The sequence below is a fragment of the Trichomycterus rosablanca genome, chromosome 8 (assembly GCF_030014385.1).
Source record: "Trichomycterus rosablanca isolate fTriRos1 chromosome 8, fTriRos1.hap1, whole genome shotgun sequence".
NCBI lineage: Eukaryota > Metazoa > Chordata > Actinopteri > Siluriformes > Trichomycteridae > Trichomycterus > Trichomycterus rosablanca.
Genome location: NC_085995.1, coordinates 24620847 through 24647907, shown reverse-complemented (window position 1 = coordinate 24647907; position 27061 = coordinate 24620847). Strand labels below are relative to the sequence as shown.

At 40.1% G+C, this 27061-nt stretch overlaps 1 protein-coding gene across 1 annotated transcript in view; it reads right to left on the bottom strand.

Moving 5' to 3' along the window:
* Positions 1 to 3915: 3915 nt before the first annotated feature.
* Positions 3916 to 27061, bottom strand: part of htr4 (5-hydroxytryptamine receptor 4) — a 136142-nt gene continuing 112996 nt past the window's right edge. The window contains exon 7 of the mRNA XM_062999958.1: positions 3916 to 4225. Coding sequence (XP_062856028.1) covers positions 4138 to 4225 — 88 coding nt within the window. The 3' untranslated portion in view covers positions 3916 to 4137. The remainder of the gene's footprint in view (positions 4226 to 27061) is intronic.

Sequence of the window (27061 nt, the reverse complement as noted above, 5' to 3'; positions counted from 1 at the left end):
CAGTACTGTGCAAAAGTCCCAGGTACACCGGGTTTTATATACAGTGGATTCAAAAACTATTCAGACCCTTTGGCATTTTGCACACTTTGTGTTGTGGATTTAATTTAGAATGTATATAACTGCCAGTTTTACCCACCAATCTACAATTAATCACCCAGAATGACAAAACATAATTAAAAATCAAAAATTCACACAAGTATTTAGACAATTTATTTAATATGTTTTAGAAGTCGTTATGGCAGCATTTACATACATCTCTACAAGCTTTGTAAACCTGGATTTGGGTAGTTTATTCCATTCATCATGTCAGATCATCTCAAGCTCCATCAGGCTGTCTCAGTGATTACAAGACTTAAGATGGGCTATACTGCTTGATGAGATCAGTAAGATATGCCAGAGCATAATTGCTTTATTTTCTTTAAATTCTGTTATGTCTCCCTTAGACTTCTGCACAATACTGTTGATGTGATTATATTTCCAGTTAAAATGAATTAGCTGAAAACTAGTCAAAACAACTTTCCTCATTTATCACTTTTCAAATTTTGCAAACTTTGCAATCGAAATACTGTATTTTCTATGGCAACTATAATCATTATATAAAAGTGCTATAAGTGCCTTAATTGTAGAAGTGGTCCTTATTTATACATTATAAAAAAGTACAAGATTTTTTGTTATTTTAAAAGTTTGTTTTGATTCCACCTATACAACACTACTGGACCACATTAAAACCTTTCAATATCTCTTTGTAAAATGTGTAGAATTAAAAAAAATGTTTTCTTAAGATTACTAAAATATTTTGCAGTTATTTCCACTTTTATACTCACAATCTCATAAACCCCAAGTGAACTGAAATTTGAATAGGCAACACTATCACACTGTTTTCATAGAACCTAGGAAATTCTCTTGTATGTTGGTAGGTGTGTACGAAATTTGAATCTGGCAATGTTACCTGGAACGGATAACAGCTTGAGGCATTGTCTGCTTTCACATGATACACTGCAAAACCTCTTTGCGCTGGCTGTGCCATTATATTCATATGGAGTGAAGCAGTGCTGCGTACCTTGCCGCTGTGCTACCTTGATCTTGAAATTTAGACTTGATTGCACTTAGACCCAGTTTGACGCTTACCTTTTTAAAGTGCCACCAAGGAGAAAATGTATTTATATAATGTAATCAAAACTGATGCACAATCATGGCGAGGTGAAACTGATTCTCACTGTTTCACATCACCCTGAACTGTTTAACTCGACGTTAAAAGAGCACCATGACAGCAAGGTATAAATAGTAAGTAAAAAAATAGAGAGATCAGATTTACATATTAGATTGGATTTTCATGTTTGCTAATTCTGGAATTGCCTGTTGTGGCTTTGTAGCTATGTGACAAGGTGTCATTTTCTCCTGCACACCGTTCACACAGGGATCAGTATCACGGACTGAGTCATGCGCTGCTCTCTTATTATTCCCCGTCTATGTGCCGGCACCTTCGACTGGCCAGCAGCAATAAGGAATCTATTTGGCCCGCTTACTCTTGGACATAGGATTCAAATTCGAGAACGTTTAGCAGTGGTGGGCAAGCTTGTTAAACCGCTGTGCAACCTGAGTGCCCAGCCCACTTCTTTCTTTGCTGTGTTTTTTAATCTTCTCGCGTCTCCAATGACCATTACGAGCTTTCTTGTTATAAACCAAAGTACATTTCATACAAATCTGCAAGTTAATAAATTGTCAGTCAATGTTGTATATTGTTTCTAAGCTTGCTGCTTAGAAGAACAGCCAGCAAAAAGTAGCTTTGACAGTAGAATATGTAAAATGCTTAAAGGACAATGTAAGCAACACAGTATGCTCCCAGCTGTGAAAGCCTTATTATCTGCTACTGAAGTGAGCACATACACTATATTGCCAAAAGTATTCACTCACTCATCCAAATAATTGAATTCAGGTGTTCCAATCACTTCCACGACCACAGGTGTATACCCAAGCACAGTATAACCAAGCACCTAGGCATGCAGACTGCTTCTACAAACATTTGTGAAAGAATGGGTCGCTCTCAGTAGGTCGCCAACTGTCTGCAGAGTCAATCGCTACAGACCTCCAAACTTCATGTGGCCTTCAGATTAGCTCAAGAACAGTGTGTAGAGAGCTTCATGGAATGGGTTTCCATGGCCGAGCAGCTGCATCCAAGCCTTACATCACCAAGCGCAATGCAAAGCGTCGGATGCAGTGGTGTAAAGCACGCCGCCACTGGACTCTATAGCAGTGGACACGTGTTCTCTGGAGTGACGAATCACGCTTCTCCATCTGGCAATCTGATGGACGAGTCTGGTTTTGGCGGTTGCCAGGAGAACGGTACTTGTCTTACTGCATTGTGCCAAGTGTAAACTTTGGTGGAGGGGGATTATGGCAATATTACTTTTGGCAATATAGTGTACATCTGTATATAATTTTTCCTGTTCGATCAGAAAAGTTGGGTATGTGGTAAGCCTCTTGTAGCAGAGGCATCTTACACAGCACTGTACGCTACAGTATGGCATCACTGTTGACTGCACTGGATTAAACCACACAAGAGATGCTTTGAAATTAAGATACTGTCCAAATGCCACTTCACAAAATGGTTGAAATTAATCCAGTTAAGATCATTTTACAGTGAAACCCACAACTTTACCAGCATTGGTCTGGCTTTGCATCATGTACACTTGCAGTTTGTTTACTGCACTTTGCTAGCTTCCACCCTTTTACCCATAGACAATAAAAATCCAATGTTTCAAACAATATGGCGTGTAGCAAAGTATTCTGGGGAATACATATAAGACATTATGGAACTGCCATTGACCTAATGAAGACACCTGGAATGGGAACAAATGACTGACTGTTCTCTAATTTCTTAAACTTCTAGACTTGCTTCACTGAATTAATGCTTTTGAGGGCAGCTAGTCTTTCTGTGTAGAGTATTGGCTTGTGTTTGCACAGTACACCTTCCAGTCAGGAATTGTTCTAGGTCTTGAGTTAAATACATTGTTTGAAAAATGTTTAATCTGTAAAGATAAAACTGGGAACTGAATGTTTTGGATAGCAGCTAAAAGCAAGAGCTTTCATTTCATTTTATTTTCGGCATTTAGCAGACGCTTTTATCCAAAGCGACTTACGGTATACAATCTAAGCAATTGAGGGTTAAGGGCCTTGCTCAAGGGCCCAACAGTGGCAACCTAGCAGTGGTGGGGCTTGAACCAGTAACCATTTGATTACTAGTCCAGTACCTTAACCACTAGGCTACAACTGCCCTTTCTATCCTAGATTTGTACCAATAAAAGGTTGTGTTGACCTTGTTTATGGATGGACTTGAGTAAAGAGAAAATGTTCTAGGTTGAAGTGCTTGTAAGAAAAAATCTTTTAAGAATGCATTAGTTTAAATTGATTTTTTTGGGGAAGAATCTCTAGTGCCAACTCTCACCTTTGTGGTGTACTCAAAAGGCACCTTTTCTGTGGTCAACAACCGATAAGTACATAAAAAAATGATAAATTAACAGTAAATTAAAAAAATTATAAATATCTGTATGCTGTTCATTTGTACACACCATTTACAGAATACCATGTCCATACAATTTGATCATTGCTGGTTTTGTAAAACACACATAAACAAATGTTGGCATTTATAGCTAGAATTGCTGGAAAATATATCCAACAAATACAGTGCTTTTCAAGCGTCTTTGGGTCCTTGAAAAACGCTTTATAAATCCCATGTATTATTATTGTTATTATTAATATTATTAAATGTATCAGCAATGGTGTGTGGTTCAGATTCAGACCAATACACACATTGTTACTGTAGCTACACCATTTCTGGGCATTAGATTTAAATTCACATGAACCCAATTAAAAATTCCTCATTATCAATGCTGATGTTATATTTTGGAAGCAGAAGAAACAAAGAAAATTAGGAACCCATGTAATTACATCCTAAAATAAGAAATCAAATACCTTTGGCAACATTGTTCAATAGAATTTGGCGCATACTGTAAATCTCAGTCCACCAACCAGTAATCTGTTACTGGAGTCCCTCGTGTGATACTGTGCCGCAGGAATGGGCGGATGGTGAGATATGGCACCTTTCCTGGTTCTGCTCTGATTAAGTGGAAGCTGTGGTCAGAAGCAGGATTCCTGCGACTCTGTGTCATTTTGCACCGACAGTTTTTCTTGTTCAGGATTGTTTCCATTGTGAAGAACTGAATATCTGCAAGTACAAAAACAACACAGGAATATTCATTAGATCTAGTATCACATTTCTTATATTGCAATTTGAAGCAACCAAACCCCCCGAACCCAATTACAAACACAGCTGCACAGGTCAGCTCTATTAGATTGAGTGCCAAATAACAGGAACTTTTTTTTTCCAGCTGTTCTTGTATTAGGGGTCGCCACAGCGGATCATTCTAGTCTGCATACCTGATCTGGCACTGTCTTTACACCTGATGCCTGTACTGAAACCTCCTTATTTTTATACAGGCTTGGGATTGCTGAATAGCAAGGCTGTTTGACCACCCCCCTCAGACACAGCTAATCATGTCTGTGTAGATGCCTCATCAGCCGATAGCACCTCTGACATTAGAACCCTGTCTTACAAATAACATTTATTAGCTATAAAGGAACTGCAAGGAAAAACTGAGACAAACAAGAGTTACAAGAAGACTTAATAGTGGGTGTCAGAAGCATCAACCAAAAAACCAGGTCAGCGATTTAATGTTTCCAGGAAAACAGTCCATGACAATATACACCGACTAGGCATAACATTATGACCACTGACAGGTGAAGTGAATAACACTGATTATCTCTTCATCCTGGCACCTGTTAGTGGGTGGGATATATTAGGCAGCAAGTGAACATTTTATCCTCAAAGTTGATGTGTTAGAAGCAGGAAAAAAGTACCAGCATAAGGATTTAAGCGAGTTTGACAAGGACCAAATTGTGATGGCTAGACGACTGGGTCAGAGCATCTCCAAAACTGCAGCTCTTGTGGGGTGTTTCCGGTCTGCAGTGGTCAGTATCTATCAAAAGTGTTCCAAGGAAGGAACAGTGGTAAACCGGCAACAGGGTCATGGGCGGCCAAGGCTTATTGATGCACGTGGGGAGCGAAGGCTGGCCCGTGTGGGCCATCCAACAGCGAAGGCTGGCCCGTGTGGGCCATCCAACAGACGAGCTACTGTAGCTCAAATTGCTGAAGAAGTTAATGCTGGTTCTGATAGAAAGGTGTCCGAATACACAGTGCATCACAGTTTGTGGCGTATGTGGCAGCAAAAGGGGAACCAACACAATACTAGGAAGGTGGTCATAATGTTATTCCTGATCGGTGTATAAGAAACAGAGAGAAATCTCATCAGGAATAGTGAAGGCTTACTAACAGGAATAGACTTTTACTTTTGCGGCATTTAGCAGATGCTTTTATAAGCAAAGTGACTTGCAATAATAACCAAATACAATACAAGCAATTGAGGGTTAAGGGCTTTGCTCAGGGGACAGTGGCAGGGCCTGAACCAGTAACCTTCCAATCGATAGTCTAGTACCTCAACAGCTGAGCTATTACTAACCGAAAAACATTTTACAGCAGCGTTCTTTAAACTTTTTTTCAAGCAACCCACGATTTGTCCATGACATTTTTTTTTAAATGCATTTTCTCCCTTTTTCTCCAGATTTTTAGCGTGTCCAATTTTTACCCAATTGCGTTATGCTTCCTCTCTACTGGTGCTGACCCCTGCCCCTGATTGAGGAGAGCGAACTGACACACGCCCCCTCCGACACGTGAGCAGTAGCCGACTGCATTTTTTTCACCTGCACGAGGCGAGTTCATATGCGAATCAGCCCTGTGCACGGAGAGCCACACCCTGATCATATTATTCCTCTACTAAAGCAGACGCCATTAATCAGCCAGCAGAGGTAGTAATTGCATCAGTTATGAGGTCCCTATCCGGCTCCCTACCCTGTATGAACAACAGCCAAACATTGTTCATATATCCGCCCAGCCCAGCCGGACGGCAGAGCTGAGATTCGATGTATTCGAAATCACAGCTCGATGTATTCGAAATCACAGCTCTGGTGTGCTAGCATATTTTACTGCTGCGTTACCTGAGCGGCTGTCCACTTTTTTTTTAACCGCAAACCACAAAACACAAACAATGCATCAAACAGTATATACTTAATTAATAAAATTGGTGGCAGTCTGGTCCCACTGTGGTTTACAGGATGTAATGTAGCCTCCTCAAGAGGACGCTCATGTACAAGTTCATTTTGTGTTTATGTGCCTGAAAAAAAAAAGTTTTTTAATTATTATTATTTTTCTTTGCTTGTGACCCTTGAAAAACCCTGTTCTACAAAATATACGGCAGGGCAAAAAAGGTAAGGTAAAAAAAATTACACCACAAAATTACCACTGAATTAGACAGGCTCCTCTTTGATCCTGAGTCATTTATTACAAAGCATGTGCTTTTAAAAGCTTAAAGCAGCTTTCTCATGATAAGCATTTTGTGCTTTGTTCAATGTGAAACAGGGCTATGACAGCTTACAGCTGCATTTCAGCCGTTCACATGATATACGAGTTAATGAACCTTTAGTTTTGTTAATCTAATGGCAAATAAAATCGTATTTACGAGCTTGGAAGCCATGACATGCGATTCCAGGATTATAAAACTTATAAAACACTAACCCAGTCTCCACATTTCACAGTTTATTAGACTCCTTGCAGTATTTTTCTCAACATGTAATACTAGATTTAAGGTTGAATTAAACAGTTTTGTGTAACAACGACAATCAGTTTCTCTCTGTTTATTCCTGTGTGTCTTTTCTGTCTACGTCATATAGACAGTTCATGACACTGGCAGCGCTTACAAAAGGTCAGACTAAGCGCGTCAACAGGTTGTAAAAACTGAGTGTCAGAGTGGTAAATTTGTGTGGTGTGCTACAGTGTATCACAAAAGTGAGTACACCCCTCACATTTCTGCAAATATTTCATTATATCTTTTCATGGGACAACACTATAGACATGAAACTTGGATATAACTTAGAGTAGTCAGTGTACAGCTTGTATAGCAGTGTAGATTTACTGTCTTCTGAAAATAACTCAACACACAGCCATTAATGTCTAAATAGCTGGCAACATAAGTGAGTACACCCCACAGTGAACATGTCCAAATTGTGCCCAAATGTGTCGTTGTCCCTCCCTGGTGTCATGTGTCAAGGTCCCAGGTGTAAATGGGGAGCAGGGCTGTTAAATTTGGTGTTTTGGGTACAATTCTCTCATACTGGCCACTGGATATTCAACATGGCACCTCATGGCAAAGAACTCTCTGAGGATGTGAGAAATAGAATTGTTGCTCTCCACAAAGATGGCCTGGGCTATAAGAAGATTGCTAACACCCTGAAACTGAGCTACAGCATGGTGGCCAAGGTCATACAGCGGTTTTCCAGGACAGGTTCCACTCGGAACAGGCTTCGCCAGGGTCGACCAAAGAAGTTGAGTCCACGTGTTCGGCGTCATATCCAGAGGTTGGCTTTAAAAAATAGACACACGAGTGCTGCCAGCATTGCTGCAGAGGTTGAAGATGTGGGAGGTATTTAGAAATAAATACTTTATTTAGAATAAAATGGAAAGTCACTCTTTTGTTATGAAGGAAAGCCAGTTCTTAAAGTGCTTGTATTGTGACAAGGGTTTGATGGACGTTTCTACACAAAGGGTCAAGAGGTCTGAAGACTTTCTGAATCAATTGTTGTACACTACATTAAATAAAACATAAAGCTCAGTCAGGCACTTGACACTACTGGCACAGAATGTGAGGACTAAACCCTACACTCTCTATTGCCTCTAATACAACCCATCTTGATAGTCAGTAAACCTAAGATAATTCCTTTGGAGAAATTGGACATGAAATTTACATTACAACCCCTCAGCCCTTCCAAAGTCCAGATATAAAAAGGAAACATGCTGGAGCTTTTCAGTGGAGCAGAAAGCACAATTGCTGCCACATTGCGGTGTTATTACTCAGCGTTCTGCTTGTAGAGATCCTATACTTCAAACCAAGCAGCCGTCTGGGGGAAACGCTATGTACACGTCACTTATACATGAATGTCACCTGAAATGTCAGACTTTCCAATACAATCCTGACCTGGTGTAAACAGTTAGACAGCTTCGTTTAAACAATTCGTTCTTTGAGCTGCTTTACTAAGATTCATGAACATTCCGCTCGGAAAGACAGAACATCCATGCTCTGTAATACTACACGAACGTCTAGAGATATCAGCGGCAGACCAAACAATGAGACAAACACAATAAACAATTATTGTGTAGTCTTTTCCTCTCTGGGTTGCACGAGCTGCTGTGTGTCTTTGAACTTTACAAAGCTGACCCAGCAATGACATAAAGCCAAAAGAAAGACCAAAAGAAAAGAAAAAGAAAAAAAAAAAAAGAAAAGAAGGAAAGAGCGCTGCCTGTTTGTTTGCACTTCTGACCCACATCATTATGGTCCAATCACTCCTGTTGAGTCTGCTAGTTACAGCAGTCCATGATGAGCCATATATAGCACAATAGCGCAAAAGTGCACTTTGTACATCTCTCTCACTCCAGGGGGCTTCGTGCAACATGGAATAATAAGTGCATTCTAGGGATTGTTCTCGCCCCCTCAGTTGGTCTTAAGGCTTAGATAACACTTTTGTGTTTTTATTTGTGTCATGAATGTCATACACTGGGGAAAAAAGTATATACAAAATAGCAAAACATGGTGTTAACACTGAGGAATATTCTGAAAACATAATAAATAAAGCTTACAAACTGTGTATTTGGAACAACCAAGTGGCTAGCTGTTAAATGAGTGAAGATCGACCTCCTAAATAATAATTCCTAAAATAAGTCTGAACGTCTACTTCTAATCAGAGATGCGACGTGAATCCGAGTCGCACGTAAGTCGCACACACAGCAACTTCAGACTCGACTCGGACTCGTTTCAAATGACTGGGACTCGACTCGTGACTCGCAAGAAATGACTACAAGGTCAGCAACATTAGTTCCAGCGCTGATGGAGTTTTTACACAATTCGCTGTCACTGCTGGACTGAGAACAGTCCACCAACCAAAAATATCCAGCCAACAGCGCCCCGTGGGCAGCATCCTGTGGCCACTGATGAAGGTCTAGTAGATGACCAACTCAAACAGCAGCAATAGATGAGCGATCATCTCTGACTTTACATCTACAAGGTGGACCAACTAGGTAGGAGTGTCTAATAGAGTGGACAGTGAGTGGACACGGTATTTAAAAACTCCAGTAGAATTGCTGTGTCTGATCCACTCATACCAGCACAACACACACTAACACACCACCACCATGTGATTGTCACTGCAGTGCTGAGAATGATCCACCACCTAAATAATACCTACTCTGTGGTGGTACTGTGAGGGTCCTGACCACTGAAGAACAGGGTGAAAGCAGGCTAAAAAAGTATGAAGAGAAATAGATGGACTACAGTCAGTAATTGTACTTACAAATTACAATTGAACTACAAAGTGCTTCTATATGGTAAGTGGAGCTGATAAAATGGACAGTAAGTGTAGAAACAAGGAGGTGGTCATAATGTTATGTCTGATCAGTGTAGATAATTTAACAATGATCGCATGATGATTAATTAATGATTGATGACTGTAATGTGTTTCCCATTGGAACCTGAGAACAGCCGTGAGCCTGACCAGTATGGAGCGATTGATGAAACCGAAATGAAAGAGGATCTATTTGGGTTCTGTAGAAAGGCCAACAGGCAATAATCCTAGCTTTCAAGGTTGTCTTATCTAAGAAAAGAATTGTAGATTTATGCGGTGTCTGACAGCAGCTCCGTGATTTCAAGACGACAGAAAGAGAGAAAAATAATTGAAGCTGAAGAAAATCAGAACAGTTTTGGGATTAACCAAGACAAGGCAGATTAAGAGAGCTTACTCTAAAGTACGATACTATCTGCAATTTCAGCCGGGTTAGTTGGAGATAAGGAGCATCTATTGCGTGCACATCTAGATTCATCTATTCTGGCTTTCACTAGAGAAGAACGTTTTCAGACGGTCTGAAACATGCACATCATATTCTTATATGGAACACTTTCAGCTAACAGAAAAAGCCACGTCACACAAACAGAATTACAATCAGGACATTTGCATTTTATTTTCATGTTTTACTACTGCTTTATCTTGGTCAGGTTCACAGTGGTTCTGGGTTATCTGGAATCACTGGGCGCAATGCAGTATCACACCCCTGACAGATATACCCAGTTATGTTTGCATACACCAATCAGCCATAACATTAAAACCACCTTCTTGTTTCTACACTCACTGTCCATTTTACCATATAGGAGCACTACAAGTACTGACTGTAGTCCATCTGTTTCTCTGCATGCTTTTTTAGCCCTCTTTCATGCTGTTCTTCAATGGTCATGACTCTCCCTTGACCACCACAGAGCAGGTATTATTTAGGTGGTGGATCATTCTCAGCACTGCAGTGACACTGACATGGTGGTGGTGTGTTAGTGTGTGTTGTGCAGGTATGAGTGGATCAGACACAGCAGCGCTGTTGGAGTTTTTAAATACCGTGTCCACTCACTGTCCACTCTATTAGATACTCCTACCTTGTTGGTTCGACTTCTAGATGTTAAGGCGGAGATGATCACTCATCTATTGCTGCTGTTTGAGTTGGTCATCTTTGAGATCTTGATCAGTTGTCGCAGGACGCTGCCCATGGGCCGCTGTTGGCTGGATATTTTTGGTTGGTGGACTATTCTCAGTCCAGCAGTGACAGTGAGGTGTTTAAAAACTCCAGCAGCGTTGCTGTGTCTGATCCACTCATACCAGCACAACACACACTAACACACCACCGCCATGTCAGTGTCACTGCAGTGCTGAGAATGACCCACCACCCAAATAATACCTACTCTGTGGTGGTCCTGGGAGAGTCCTGACCATTGAAGAACAGCATGAAAGGAGGCTAACAAAGCATGCAGAGAAACAAATGGACTACAGTCAGTAATTGTAGAACTACAAAGTGCTTCTATATGGTAAGTGGAGCTGATAAAATGGACAGTGAGTGTAGAAACAGGGAGGTGGTTTTAATGTTATGGTTGATCGGTGTATATATGCCCAACCGGTCTACAGTTCCTCTGGAGATTCAAACCCTGGATCCAAGAGGGCTAGCAAATTTACCGCGGTGACACCTGAGCAAATAAATTATAATGAATTTTATGAACCAATGAATGAATACAATTTAAAAGTAACAAAGACCGGGTAATGAGTTTTTGTCCTCTTTGCCACACATCTGGTTTGAATCCGATTAAACATCTGCTCTCTTCCATGTCTGGTGTGAAAAAGCAGTAAATGTAGCATAACTGACCTTCTGTTCTACCCACAAAAAGATTTTTTTTGGTTTGCTATGGGAACTATTAACAGTCCTACATACATGTTAATAGCCATGCTTTATATTATGCTGGTCAGGGTTGCGGTGGGTCAGATTAATAGTCCTACATAAATGTTAATAGCCATGCTTTATTTTATCCTGGTCAAGGTTGCGGTGGGTCAGATTTCCTTAAAATCACTGGGTGTGGTGCAGTAACATACCCTGGATAGGATGCCAATCCTGGGTCATGACTAAAACAAGAACTAAATGTGTTATGAAATAAAAACCCAGACGGTGAATAACTCTAATCAACTGCTAATCAACTCTATCTGCTAATCAGGCCAATGTTGTGTCTGCTGCAGGCTCTTATCCAGAGCGACTTACAGAAGCGCTTCCATAGTAAACCTTACCTTACTCTAGTTCAAGTAGACAACAGTTCAGAATCTCAGTGCTGGTGTGCTAGCAGAATATCACACTGAGCCACCTGGGCGCCCGCAGCTGACCTTTTTTAAAGTGCCGTCAACCAGATGTATTGTTTATACGACGTAGTCTGAAATACAGCACAGTCATGGTGGAGGGTCGTTTTTTACAGCATTTAACGGGCCCACCCAACATAGAGATGTGAAGGGGCATGGAGGCGCAGAGAACTGTCTGTCGCTGTCTTTTTAATCTGAAAGTCTCTGCTTCTCATCACCGGTAATGTGCTGCACCTGGGAGATCCCTTTAAATACCATTCTCGTTGGGCTTTTGCTTGCTGGCTTATTGATTTTATGTATGGTTTTTGTGCATCAAAGGCTGCTATATTTTGCTTCCAGTAGCTCAGATGTTGATAGATAATTTTCCAAAGATCCCAGGTTTTTTTTGAGGCACCCTTTGGCCATTAACCACCCTGGGACGGGCAAAGTGCCTCCAGAGGTGGCGTGACCACAGCCCTAGAGCTGAATAGACACGGGATGAGGGCTGTGTCAGTGATGGAGTGGGTGATTCGCTCCTTTTTAATTGCTGCCCATAGTATACTGAGTTATCACACATCGCAGGACTGAGTAGTTAGTGTTGTGATAACTTCGTTTTGCTGGGTACTTTTTTCTGGGCAAGTGTGTGCAGTGTGATATCCCCTAGTCTGCTAATGTGCTCATCTATTCTATCTGTTCTATCACTCTCCACTTTGAGGTGCAGATTTTATTTGGGTCCATTTGTTTATTTGATTAATTTCTGTTATTTTTGCCAACCTTTATTTTGAAGTTTCATTTTGTTTGTGGCTCTTTAGCTACAGTATTGTTTACCATGGTTATGCATCCTGCATATTAGGATAATTCTCCCTGTTGTTGCGGGTACTAAGTGGCAAGACGTGGCCCACCCTGTTACGGCATTACCAGACACAGTCCAAAATACCCCAGACATACTCCAGGCTGTTATATTAATATAGAGAACATGCTTTTTGCCTTCTAATGTATATTAATCCTATCCAATTTAGGTAGTGGGGTTAGTCTGCTTAATCTTTTCTGCCATGGAGCCCTTTGCAGGTGTAAACAGTAAAAACGCAGCATAGCTGTGTGCTTTCCTAAATCACACAAGCTCCTTTGCTTCAACAAAACAAGATATAGAAGGTAGAGAAGTACAGTTCAGAGTACAGTAGTATTTCCAACAACACTTTAATGAGCATCATCTTCTTGTGCCAGTGAGCTGGAATCACCAGAGTGTACTTTGGCCCCTGTTGACTCTGCTTCATGGAACAATCTGTGGGTGTTTTTCAAACCAACACTGCAAAAGCCTCCACGCGCACATGTGCAAAAATAAACTACCGAATTACTTAAGAGCTAAATGGCAGCAGCAGTGGAGCATTACATGATTGGAAAATGAAGAGCACATTTGGACAAGAAGCAGGAGTCCAGGCGAAAGAGAACAAGCAATTAAAGTGGAAGGGCAAAGGTACAAAATAGGTCCCTTGGAGAGAAGAGATGAGTGCCAGTGTTTACCTATGAGCTGTACTCTTCATTTACTTTGAGTATGTGAAGGAAGCACCTGAGTAATTTTCCCAGGACGTAACCCAGGCCAAACTCTTATAACCGTAATAAACGCGTACAAGCCTGCTCTGTAGCCAAGCCAGAGTCATAAATCAAACTTACACAGCAGCAGTGAGGAGCGCTAAGTTTTTTTTTTTTCCTCAGCTGCCAGTAATAGCAAATGTCAGAAATCTGATCAATGTGTCCTGATGAGCAAATGTGTTCACAGCTAACAATGCCGCCACACTTCACACTTCAGCGAGTAGCGAGGCCGCTCCTGTACCTAAAATTACCTATAAATGTGCTTTACCTGTGTGGTAAAGCACATTTATAACTCATATATTTTAAACATTCATTTTTGTCCTGGTCAAGGTCACGATACAGCGTTGATAGCTGAAAACACTGTGGGCAATGCATTTGAATACCCAGGGTAATTTGAGGTAGCCAGTTCACCTTTTTCATTTTTTGTAGGATCACATAACTTATAACTAAGGCCCTACCAAATTCATGGCTGTGAAATGAACCTTTTCCTGTATAATAAGCAATTTGCTGTGAAATTCAAACTTCAAGGTTTGTGCTTAGTAATTTTACATTTTTCATTCGCGTAGTGTTCAAGTGCCTCACATTTACTGGTTAATTTGCACCATGAGGTGGTCATAGTGTAACCGAGCGTCTTTAAAGTTTACAAAGAAAGAAATACATAAACTGAATAGACAAACTATCAGGAGCAGAATACTTTACTGTCTTGTTCTTTTGAGGCGCAGCACACACTACAGAGATATGATCACGTGTGTAGAGAAGAACACTTTACTGTTAATTATGGAATCCCAAAAAACCCCAAAATGAACTCAATACGTAAACACATTCATCAAACATTGTCAGCACACAGAAAAGTCTGTTACACTAGCAATCCTACGGCAATTCAGTTGGCAATCGGTTAGACAAAATGTCCAAGATGTCGAAGTCTAAAGCAGTTAAAAACACGACTCGGGTCACTGAGTTTGGAAAACTCCCAACCAATTCAAGACAGTAAACAGAAACAAGGATTGAAAACAAATCTCTAGGACTCATGTTACTGTGTGGCCATTGTTGAATGTCTGCAAAGCATTTACAACCCCAAATCAGAAAAAGTTGGGACAGTATGAAAAATGCAAATAAAATAAAAATGCAGTGTTCCTTATATTTACTTTGACTTTCATTTGATTGCAGACAGTTTGAAACCAAGATATTTTATATTTTGTCTGTTCAGCTTCATTTCATTTGTTAATATACCTTCATTCAGGCATTTCAGGCCTGCAACACATTCCAAAAAAAGTTGGGACGGGGACAATTTAGGGCTAGTAATGAGGTGAAAAAACTAAATAATGATGTGATTCCAAACAGGTGGTGTCAACAGGTGATTGTAATCATGGATTGGTACAAAAGCAGCATCCAGGAAATCCAAGTCTTTGATGAGCAAAGATGATCAACAAATGTGTGAGAAAATTATTGAACTGTTTAAAAACAATGTACCTCAAAGAAAGATTGGAAGGGATTTGCATATTTCTCCCTCTACAGTGCATAATATCATTACACGATTCAAGAAATTGGAAGGAATTTCAGTGCGTAAAGGCCAAGGATGCAAGTTTAAGCTGAATGCCTGTGATCTCCGATCCCTCAGACGGCACTGCATCAAGAACCACCACTCACAATAGCTTTTATAACCACATGGGTGAGGGATTACTTTGGCAAACCTTTGTCAAGCACTACAATACGGAGTTACTGTCCCAACTTCTTTTTGGAATGTGTTGCAGGTCTGAAATGCAGGAATGGACGTTTATTAATAAATGAAATGAAGTTGAGCAGACTAAACATGAAATATCTCAGGTTCATCCTGTCTGCAATCAAATAAAAGTCAAAGTAAATGTAAAAAACTTTTTAATTATTTGCATTTTCTATGCTGTCCCAACTTTTTCTGATTTGGGGTTGTAAAAGAAGTTGTACAGTATTCATTTATTCATCTTCAGTATCTGCTTAGGGGGTTTTCTGGACAGGACAACAATCCACTACAGGGCTGTACCCCTTTACTAACTCAATCACATGTAGGGGTGATTTCAAGCAGCCAATTCACCTACATGAGGGGTGGCATGGTGGCTCAGTGGGTAGCACAGTTGTCTCAAAGCAAGGAGGTCCAAATTTTGATTCCTAGGTGGATCGGTCCAGTGTGGGTAAGCTTTAAACAAACTTACTGTAATTTTTGTAACTTTTACTCAAATTTGTACCTTCTCAATTGAGACCACAGTCTGCCGCTTAGCAACCATCATTATTCTACGCTACCCTCCCTAGGTGTGAATGTGTAAAAGAGTAAGTGTGAAGCCCTAAAACCAGTGTTTCTAGGAGGGCACTGGGCCCTCTGTAATCCCACTCAAATAAAGCAGTTACTAATGATTAAGGAATAAATGAACAAATGAATAAAAATACTAAATGTCCCTTAGAGGAAGAAATGTTAATTAATGAATAAATCAAAGCAATTTGCCTTATGGCATCAGAACAACAGATTTTCATAGATGCTGCTGATTTAGCATATTGATATTAAGGTGAGCATCATGTGTCACAATTAATCTTATGTTGTGACAATAGAAACTAATAATGCATAAAAATATGGAGTTGGACCTCGAGTAATCTGTGTTTAGTTTACTGCCTATTGGGAAGGCCATAGGCTAAAAAGCAGTCAAGGTGAAAATAACATTATAAATGCAACTAATTACAGAAATCTCCTGACTGAAAAGTGACTTTGGAAGTTATATAATACTCTCCATACTATTACAATGATAAAATATTCATTTAAAAGTTTGCAAGCACATATTTTGCACTTATTGTGATGATAAATGTCCACATAAATCTGTAACTGCCATTACACAAACTCCAAAAAATCCCTTATAGCATCCAACAAATACCTAACCAGAGATGTTCACAAGTCACAAAGTACGAGTCCGAGTCAGGTCACGAGTCTTTAGGCTAGAGTCCAAGTCATGTCACAAGTCTTTAGACTAGAGTCCGAGTCAAGTCACGAGTCAATATAATATACACAAAACATATATTGGAAATGTAGCGTATAAATTAATTAATAATTTGTAAGAATTGGTTCAGAAAGCGGTCTTTCAACCCTTAGCGCCAATTCTGTAGGAGCGTTTAATTCACCCCAGTTGTTCCTGTGAAGTGCACTAAGTAGGGTATTCCACCATTTTAAGTGAGATTACAATCCAAAGGTAATGAAAATGTTCAAATGAAGAGAACTTCAAATTGTGTAGGGAGTAGGGAGCAACGCTTCATCATTACGCCGGAAGCTGGCTGTAACATCTAATTTGACCTCCTGCTTTGCTTGGACCACTAAACTACATGCTTGTTTCCATGGCTTTTGGTGATATTTTACAGATTATAGGTTAAAACCAACCACTCAACTGTCTGTCATAATTATTTTTGATTTAGTTGTGCAGTGGCTTATTACCTCTGGCTAGTATAATAATCTAATTTGATTTCTTTGTCATCAACTGCTTTATCCTGTTTAGGGTCACGGCAGGTCTGGTTTCAACGGAACACACTGGGTGCAAGGCAGGTCGCCAATACATTGTAAGGGTTCAGCCAAGCATTTTGCCAATTTGAGTGGTGGGCTTGAGTAATTATTTTCCATTACAGCACCATCTACTGGTAAGACTAAAAGCTTATTTTCCACTAAGCCACCCCGGTGCCCTCAGTATACTGTATGTAAATCTAGCATACAATGGGTGTGTTCGAAAACCTAGTGAGCTCTCTACATAAACAGCATTTTACGTCATCCTATGCACTCCGTAGAAGAAGGCTGTTCGAATTCTTAGATGCCTTAAAATGCTGTCTAATAAGGCACCTTAAATCTGAACGGTATTTGACAGAATAACGAGGGAGCATCCGATGCTGCCTTAGCGGTGAAGGCAATCCCAGCATTCAGTGCGGCACAACTTTTCTCACAAAAAAATAAAAAATATGGCAGACGGATATGGAGCAATGAAGTTATTTTCAAATGTAAATAAATTATCATTGATTTTTAATTTGTATAAACGTGTACAACTGTATTTATTTGCAAATTCAGGCTTGTCAGAGAATTTAGCGGTTTTTGGTACACAGGGAGATGTTAGTTGACATGCTAGCGCGTTGTGCCACCTCATCCTATTGGTTTGATTGGCATGAGGCTAACTGTGTTAGCTTAGTAAGCGAAAACTGATGGAATCGCTGTCTAAGTAGTGCGTTCGAATAACCTGCCTTAAGTCAATGACTTATTAGTCAGGCGCCTATGTAGGCAGTAAGACAGCACGGCCGCTCACTAGGTTCTCGAACACACCCAATGTCATGCTTTTTCAACATTTGTTTAGTTGAGCAGAAAGCTGATTACTGTCTGACTGTTAGTTAAAAAAATAAAAGTCGACTTCATCCTTATTAAGCAGCAATTGCTTTAAACAGGGTAATAATAGCCCAAGCTATAAGGTTTTAGTTTCCAGGGAGATTTGAGTTCATGTTCAGTCTGCTAGGAATCTAGACCTTCCTTTTATTTAACTATGTCCCCAAAACTCCCTATTCAAAAGTGTCAAGATGCTACAGTAAATCTAAGATAGAGCAAAAAGAATCCTGTGCCTTACAATAGCTGGGTACCGTACTTACCTGTGTGCTGAACATCCAACGACCATAAAAGGAATGCATTAAAATAGAAAGCAAATTGATGGTAGTTCAGTACATATGGCAGTACCATTCAAAGAGCTATGACAACCATCATGCTTATAGCTCTGTAAATGGCGCTGCTATCTGCACCACACATAGTGAGTCCTTCAGCATCTTGATGTGCTTTTCTGCCTCTTAAGAGAATTCATTTTAAAAAAGAATATACAAACATATATTTATTATTATTTCTTTTTCATGTTTTACCACCACTTCATTCTGGTCAGAGGTTCCCTGAAATCACTGAGCTTAATGCAGTAATACACACGAAACAGGGTATCAATCCATCACAGGGTCTCGCCCACCCAGACATAGCCAACCATGTAATCATGTCTGTATGAAGATGTCTGACCGGCTGATAGCATCACTAGGGATTTAAACCCCGGATCCAAGCAGTAGTGTGCTATTGTAATTTACCACTGAGCCACCTGAGCACCTTGTACAAACATATACTTTTATAATTGTTTATATTTCTATACTTTAAAAACTATGTCTACAAACTTTCCTTCGTGCTCATTTGTTTATAGGCTGTCGAGTGTTTGATTAGTAAGTGAGTTTGATTTGTCTAGCAAATGGGGCGGCTGGTGGCTAAGTGGGTAGCACTGTCTCCTCACAGCAAGAAGGTTCTGGGTTCGATCCCCAGGTGGGGCGGTCCGGGTCCTTTCTGTGTGGAGTTTGCATGTTCTTGCCATGCCTGCGTGGGTTTACTCCGGGTGCTCCGGTTTCCTCCCACAGTCCAAACACATGCAAGTGAAGTGAATTTGAGATACAAAATTGTCCATGACTGTGTTCGATATAACCTTGTGAGCTGATGAATCTTGTGTAATGAGTAACTACCGTTCATGTCATGAATGTAACCAAAGTGTAAAACATGGCATTAAAATCCTAATAAATAAACAAACAAACTCGCAAATGAATCTTAAGTTAATGTGGCAATGTAAAAGGAAACTGGAGAATTAAAATATGGCAGGGGATAAAGGGCAAAATGGGAAACTAGAGAGTAAGAAAGGTCATAATCCTTAATGAAATCTCTATAAATATATACTGCTGGTAAACTATCACTACGAAAAAACAAATAAATCAGTGTATAAAAAATTAAGTAAGTGAGACATGGCTCTATCTGACCTTATATAGAACAATACATAGATGTCTCCTTTTTCCCATAAATAAAAAAATAGTTTGTTGTCTACTGGGATCAGCAATTTCAGAGATTCAGCTTCTAAGATCAGGGATTTTTGGTTACACAAAGTAAATTGCATTAACAGTTAACAGGGATGTGCACTTGTGTAGAGAATGGCCCATTCAAATGTTCCCCCAGACAGTTTAGGTTTGCCAGTTAACTCTGGAATAACAAAACCATTATTATAAAATATACGCCTATAATTACTACATTTTCAGCTGAAGATCACTTGATTTAATCCTGACTGTTGTTCCAGCTGGGTTATGTTTAAAATCTAACAGTTATTTAATAACCACTTGTTAAATTATACTTTAACAACAGGTCTGCAGTCCATCCATCCATCCAACTCTAAATGTGTTAATCAAAAAATCAAGAGTCACAGCTATCTGTTCGTCTGTGCATCTGTTCATGTCTCTGAAATCATCCAAATGTCTGTCAATGTCAGTTTTTAGTTACACAAAGTTAACTGCATTAACAGTTGGGATGTGCACTTGTGTAGAAAATGGCCCATTCAAATGTTCCCCCAGACAGTGTAGGATTGCCAGTTAACTCTGGAATAACAAAACCATTATTATAAAATATACGCCTATAATTACTACATTTTCAGCTGAAGATCACTTGTTTTAAATCTGACTGTTGTTCCAGCGGAGTTCTGTTTAAAATCTAACAGTTATTCAATAACCACTTGTTAAAGTATACTTCAATAACAGGTCTGCTGTCCATCCATCCATCCATCCATCCATCCAACCAACCAACCAACCATCCATTCATTCATCCATCCATGCTGTACATTAATCCATAAATGTGTTAATCAAAAAATCAAGTCACAGCTATCTGTTCGTCTGTGCATCTGTTCATGTCTCTGAAATCATCCAAATGTCTGTCAATGTCAGTTTTTAGTTACACAAAGTTAACTGCATTAACAGTTGGGATGTGCACTTGTGTAGAAAATGGCCCATTCAAATGTTCCCCCAGACAGTTCACACATTGAAGTTTGCCAGCTAACTCTGGAATAAGTTTCTTTCAAGGACAAAAACAGAATTATGAAATACAGTATATGCCTGTAATGATTGTGATTTCAGCTAAAGATTACTTGATTTAAATCTGACTGTTGTTCCAGTTTGCTTATTTTTATCTATGAGTAATTAAATAACCACTTGTTGAAGTATACATCAGCAACAGGTCTGCTGTTCATTCATCCATCCATCCATCCATCAATCTATTCATCTATCCATCAATCCATCCATCAGTCCATTCATCTATCCATCTGTCCATTCATCCATCCATAATCAATTAATCTATCCATTCATCTATCCATCAGTCCATCAATCCATTCATCTATCCATATATCCTTTAATTGATTCAGCTATCTATTCATCTATCCATTAGTCCATTCATCTGTCCATTTATCCATTCATCAATCCATTAATTTATCCATCCATCCATCCATCCATTTATCCATGCTGTATAATCCATCCATCCATCCATCCATCCATCCATCCATCCATCCATCCATCCATTTATCCATGCTGTATAATCCATCCATCCATCCATCCATCCATCCATTTATCCATGCTGTATAATCCATCCATCCATCCATCCATCCATCCATCCATTTATCCATGCTGTATAATCCATCCATCCATCCAGCCATCCATCCATCCATCCATCCATCCATCCATTTATCCATGCTGTATAATCCATCCATCCATCCATCCATCCATTTATCCATGCTGTATAATCCATCCATCCATCCAGCCATCCATCCATCCATCCATCTATCCATGCTGTATAATCCATCCATCCATCCATCCATCCATTTATCCATGCTGTATAATCCATCCATACATCCATCCATCCATCCATCCATCCATCCATCCATCCATCCATTTATCCATGCTGTATAATCCATCCATCCATCCATCCATTTATCCATGCTGTATAATCCATCCATCCATCCATCCATCCATCCATTTATCCATGCTGTATAATCCATCCATCCATCCATCCATCCATCCATCCATCCATTTATCCATGCTGTATAATCCATCCATCCATCCAGCCATCCATCCATCCATCCATCTATCCATGCTGTATAATTATCCATAAATTTGTTAATAAAAAAAAATCACAGCTATTTGTGCATCTGTTCTCTTCTTCATGTCTTTGAAATCATCCAAATGTCTGCACATCTATACGTTCATCTATTAGTTGCAATTGGTCAAATTTTGGTGTTTGCTGTGTAACAAAAAGAAATCAAAATTCAAATTTTAACAGGTGCTATCGGCTGGCCAGGCATCTACACAGACGATTGGCTATGTCTGTGGGTGGCTAATACCCCACAATGAATTGGAGCCCTGTCCGAAGTTTGTTCCTGTCCTGTGTTAAGTGTTTCCAGATAAACTGGACTTACCAAGATCCTGTCCAGGATAAAGTCCACATGTGATTTGTAGTAACATTTAAAAAATGTTCCACTTTTGAAAGAATTCTGTGCATGTGTTCATTAATGAGGCCCAAGTGGGTTTCTAAACAAACTAAATATGGCTAAAAAACGAAGCTCAAACAGACGTTGCTCGTTCAACAATAAGCATGTCCAACTCAGTTTCTCCGGGAGTCTAAATCCCATCGCACACTTGGTAGACGTAAGTGATTTGAATTTCATTTCTGTTATACACCGCACGTGGCTTACATTTACCAAATGAAACACAGTCACTAAACAAAACGGCATGAAGATGAATTAGAATCAGCTAATGATGTTCATTTGCTTCCTGTGTGTATTTATACAGGGCGATGCAGTAATCGTAGCAAGCGTGGCACCAGCACAAAGTATCTTATTTACTTCCAGTTTAAACAGGGTTCTAAATGGGGGTAATAAAGACTGACTTTCTTTCTGATATCAACCATATACACATTGTGTAAAAAAAAGTGCAGCTCTCGAGTCGTGGCTGAATGAGTAAGGGAATAATAACTGAAATGCTTTCAGGGCTTCCCTAATAGCTACTATGAAACAGCCTTCTATTATTTTTATTAAAATGCATATATTTTACTATGGCCAGAGAGCAAACCAGTGCTCTAGTGCTCTACTGTCTCTCAATGGAAAAAGCCTAGGGCATGTTTTCAAAAGCTATTTTCCTTTGACTGTAAGTGTACATGCATACATTACATACGTTTTTAAGGGGCTGGATCATACCTGGCTCTTTCAATATTTATCAAATATTAGATTGAATCAATCTAGCATCAGGGAAATATTTGTAAAATCCAGGAATCATTTATCCAAGAATGATTTTTTTCCCCTTTGATAAAGAACGAACCTTTTATAAATCTCTCATTTTATTTTCATGAACCACTTTATCCTGGTTAGGGTCGCAGCAGGTCCGGTTCCACTGTGATACGCTGCACGCAAGGTAGGAATACCCTGGACAGGCCACTAATTCCCCCTTATAATCAAATATGTCTGTGTAGGTTCCCGGTCAGCCAATAACACAGCTAAGATTTAAACCTGTATTTCAGCAGTGGTCAGACCACAGCGCTACCCAAGTTCCTCATTACACATCGTCAGGCATAACATTAAAACCACCTCCTTGTTTCTACACACATTGTCCATTTTATCAGCTCCACTTACCATATAGAAGCACTAGAAGTTTTACAATTACTGACTGTAGTCCATCTGTTTCTCTACATACTTTTTTAGCCTGCTTTCACCCTGTTATTCAATGCTCAGGACCCCCACAGGACCACCACAGAGCAGGTGGTGGATCATTCTCAGTACTGCAGTGACTGTTGTGCTGGTATGAGTGGATCAGACACAGCAGCGCTGCTGGAGTTTTTAAATACCGTGTCCACTCACTGTCCACTCTATTAAACACTCCTACCTAGTTGGTCCACCTTGTAGATGTAAAGTCAGAGATGATCGCTCAGCTATTGCTGTTGTTTGAGTTGGTCATCTTCTAGATCTTCATCAGTGGTCACAGGACGCTGTCCATGGGGCGCTGTTGGCTGGATATTTTTAGTTGGTGGACTATTCTCAGTCCAGCAGTGACAGTGAGGTGTTTAAAAACTCCATCAGCACTGCTGTGTCTGATCCACTCATACCAGCACAACACACACTAACTCACGACCACCATGACAGTGTCACTGCAGTGCTGAGAATAATACCTACTCTGTGGTGGTCCTGTGGGGGTCCTGACCACTGAAGAACAAGGTGAAAGCAGGCTAAAAAAAGTATGTAGAGAAACAGATGGACTACAGTCAGTAATTGTAGAACTACAAAAAGCTTTTATATGGTAAGTGGAGCTGATAAAATGGACAGTTAGTGTAGAAAGAAGGAGGTGGTCATAATGTTAGGTCTGATCGGTGTATATATCTGATACTTTTTAGCTACTAGTCAAAATTATTTCCTAATCATTTTCCCTAGAGTCTCAGCTGTTTTAGTCAGTTTATTTACTACTATAATTTATATAATTAATAATAATATCAGAAAGATCAGACTTTTCAGATTTTAAAGATATAATGGTATGCACAGAACTCTAATGGTCCAGGAGTTGTATTCATTTTTAGTTTGTGTCTGAAAAAAAAGCATCATATAAAAACCACGGTGACCTTCTGTACTCTGGTTTACTGTAACAGAAAATCACTTATGTCACATAAATGTCACTGTGAAATGGGCACTTTTCAAGGTCTTAAGCGCACCATCTTTTAATTAAAGTTTTACGCAAGTGCCCTTCCGGTCAGAAACGCCAGCTCTATTATTCGAATGCAAAAAGGCGGAAAAGCAGAGGTGAGTCACGGTGTCATGCTTTAGACCAACATGAATCATGTATACTTTGGTTAAACTGATTGAAATCAATAAAGCGAGTCATGCTGAAAGCCAGTGATTCAATCAGTCCCAAACCTCCTTTCTTCCAGCTCAACACACACACACACACACCACAGTGTTAGTTAACATCAAACCCATAAATATCAGCAACGCATGCAAAGTGAAAACTGCCAATTTCTTTTCTTTCAGCTGGTCTGCATAACTGATTTGGCACCGGGGAGGGGGGGATTTGACAAATGCATAAATAATAATAAATAGTCTCCTCCGCCAAGCAGGGTCCTTACACAGTATACAAAGTCCCACCCACCCACACATAGTCCGGCCCCCACCTTGCTGATACGTTGGCCAATTAGTATCTGCTGCAGGCACTGCCAATTATGTCCGTCAGATGGCACCCAGGCGCCCGGTGGCAACACCGAGTTTCAAACCGAGGAGTCCAGAAACTTGGTGCTGGTGTGCTAGCGGAATATCCCGCTACGCCACCTGGGCACCAGGGGAAGACTTTTTAACAAGGCGTCTGAGCAGTCAGTTGATCTGTAGCTGTTGTGATGCTTTGTGGTGTAATATGCAAAAACTCCCTCTGTGGCAGTAAAAACATCTTCTGTGTTTTCCGATCTCACAAAATAGTTTATTTGCTTGACAAACTCTCTTTCCTTTAGCTGCACTTTTGTGTTTTGCTGAACTAGCACTTTTATTGGACACTTTGCAGGTCATGCATTCTGCTTCCCAAGGATCCCGATCAAGACTAAAACACTGAAGTTTTTCTGTAACTCGTCCGTGAATTGTCATTTACGCTTGGGCATTTTTAAGACGGGATCTAAAGAGAAAAGTGAAATCAGTGCAAAAACGCACACAAAGAAAAGCGTGTTCAGACTACAAAAGCCGAATCCCGGACATTTTTGGTGATTTCGAAATCCTGGCCAGATGCATGTTTTAGATCCAAAAAAGAGGACATGTCCGGGGAAAAGAGGATGTCAAGACTGTGATAGAAATAAAAAAAGCCTACAGACATGAGAGAGAGATGTGCACATCTGGTGTGTGAGTGTGTGTTTGTGTTGTGTGTGCGTAAAACACTCACTTGCCAGCTCCTTATGCATTATACAGGAACGGGCCTAGTGTTGCAGAACCAGAGTAGGAATTTAGAGGCAGAGGAGCAGCCGCTTCAGTGAGAAGGACAGGGGGCAGCAGAAACACACAGAAAGGAAAAGAGGAAAAAGAGGGGTAAGAGAAGAAAAGAAAAAGGAAAAGCATGTTAATACACCCCCACTGCTAAATGTAGATAATCACAGTGTAACCATTGTCTTTAAGTGGATGCAAAAAAAGAGATAAAAAACAAACAATAAACCTGATAGGATGGTGATACTGATAATATAAAGCTATTATTAAAGCAACAATTTCTCATAATTACATTAGTTAATCAGGCGCTCGGGTGGCACAGTGGTATTGGGCTAGCCCACCAGCGTCGAGATCCGATCGTCTACACAGGGGATGACTGAAGCCCTGAAGTAGATCGACGCCCTGTCCTCGGTATTCCTGCCCTGTGCCCAATGTTTCCCGATGGAACCGGACTTGCTGTGACCCTGACCAGGATAAAGCGGTTAAAGAAAAAAAAAATGTATTAGTTAATTTACCCATTATTTAATGCAATATGAGACATATGCACTATAATACTGACTAGTTTCAATACAAATGAACTATAACGTCTTCTGATTTCTAATAAAATATGAACCCATTTAAGCAACATGCAAGAGATTAAGAAACAAAATTAGTTAAAATTAGTGTTATTTCATTTCATTTTCATAAACCGCTTAATCCTGGTCATAATCGCAGCAGGCTGATTCCCCCAGAAAACACCAGGCAAATGACCTTGGTGATAATCAGACTTAATCTTAAAATATGGATCTCAAGCACAGTTCCAAGTAAACCAAAGCTCGGTTAATGCCAAGTTCACACTACTCGACTTTCCAAGTCGTCAGGTCACTGTACAGTTCACACTACACAAATGGATCTTTTGTAATCGGGAGTATTTTAAGTCGAATGATAAGTTACACGAATGATCGGCGATAGGGGGTTTCACACTACACGATCTATCACCAACTGGAATCGCAGGCGAGCTTCTCTGGTCTCTCAAAATACAAAGAGGAAAAGTAAATGGATCTGGAGGTTAATAAATATTTTTTGCAATGCAACGTTGGTGTTATGTTTTGTAGAGAACGATAAGGTCAGAAATACTGTAAATCTTGTGTATGTGCCGATGTATTCTGATAGAAACTATATTATGCCCCTGTCCCACCTTTTTACAACGCCTCCCCTGCGTTTCCCCTCACACCGTATCTTGTGTTTTCATTGGCTGTTCGACATAGCACTCATTGCCAGTTGTGCAAGTCAGATTCAGATATCTGACATGCTAGAAATCACGCTTCGGTCGCAGCTCGGATCGAGTTGTTGAGTAGTTCACACATAGCGATTGAGAGCCGAGTGTCGATCGCCGAGCGAACGCCGAGTTGCTCCCGAGCCGGCAAATCTAGCGCCGACCAGTCGCTGAGCGAAAATCAGGGCAAAAATCGTGTAGTGTGAACTAGGCATAAGGAATCAGTCCTGTCCTGGAATATCCTGGAGTGGCCTTCTCAGTATCCAGATATAAATCCCATAGCAAAGCTTTGGCAGGATTGTAAAAAGCAGTTATAGCATGAAAGGCATTAAACCTTAATAAGCCGGACACTTTTAAATGAGAAGGAGCAAAGATTTCACAAGAGAGGTGTCAAAAGCTTGTTAGAACTTTCCAGAATCGCTTATTAGAGGTTATCAAGGGAAAATGATGTTCCAGCAAGTACTAACTAAGGTTGAGCAATAACGTGCACTTACTAACCTTTTATAGCAGGGGTGTCAAACTCATTTTTACCGAGGGCCACGTCTGCATTATGGTGGCCCTCAAAGGG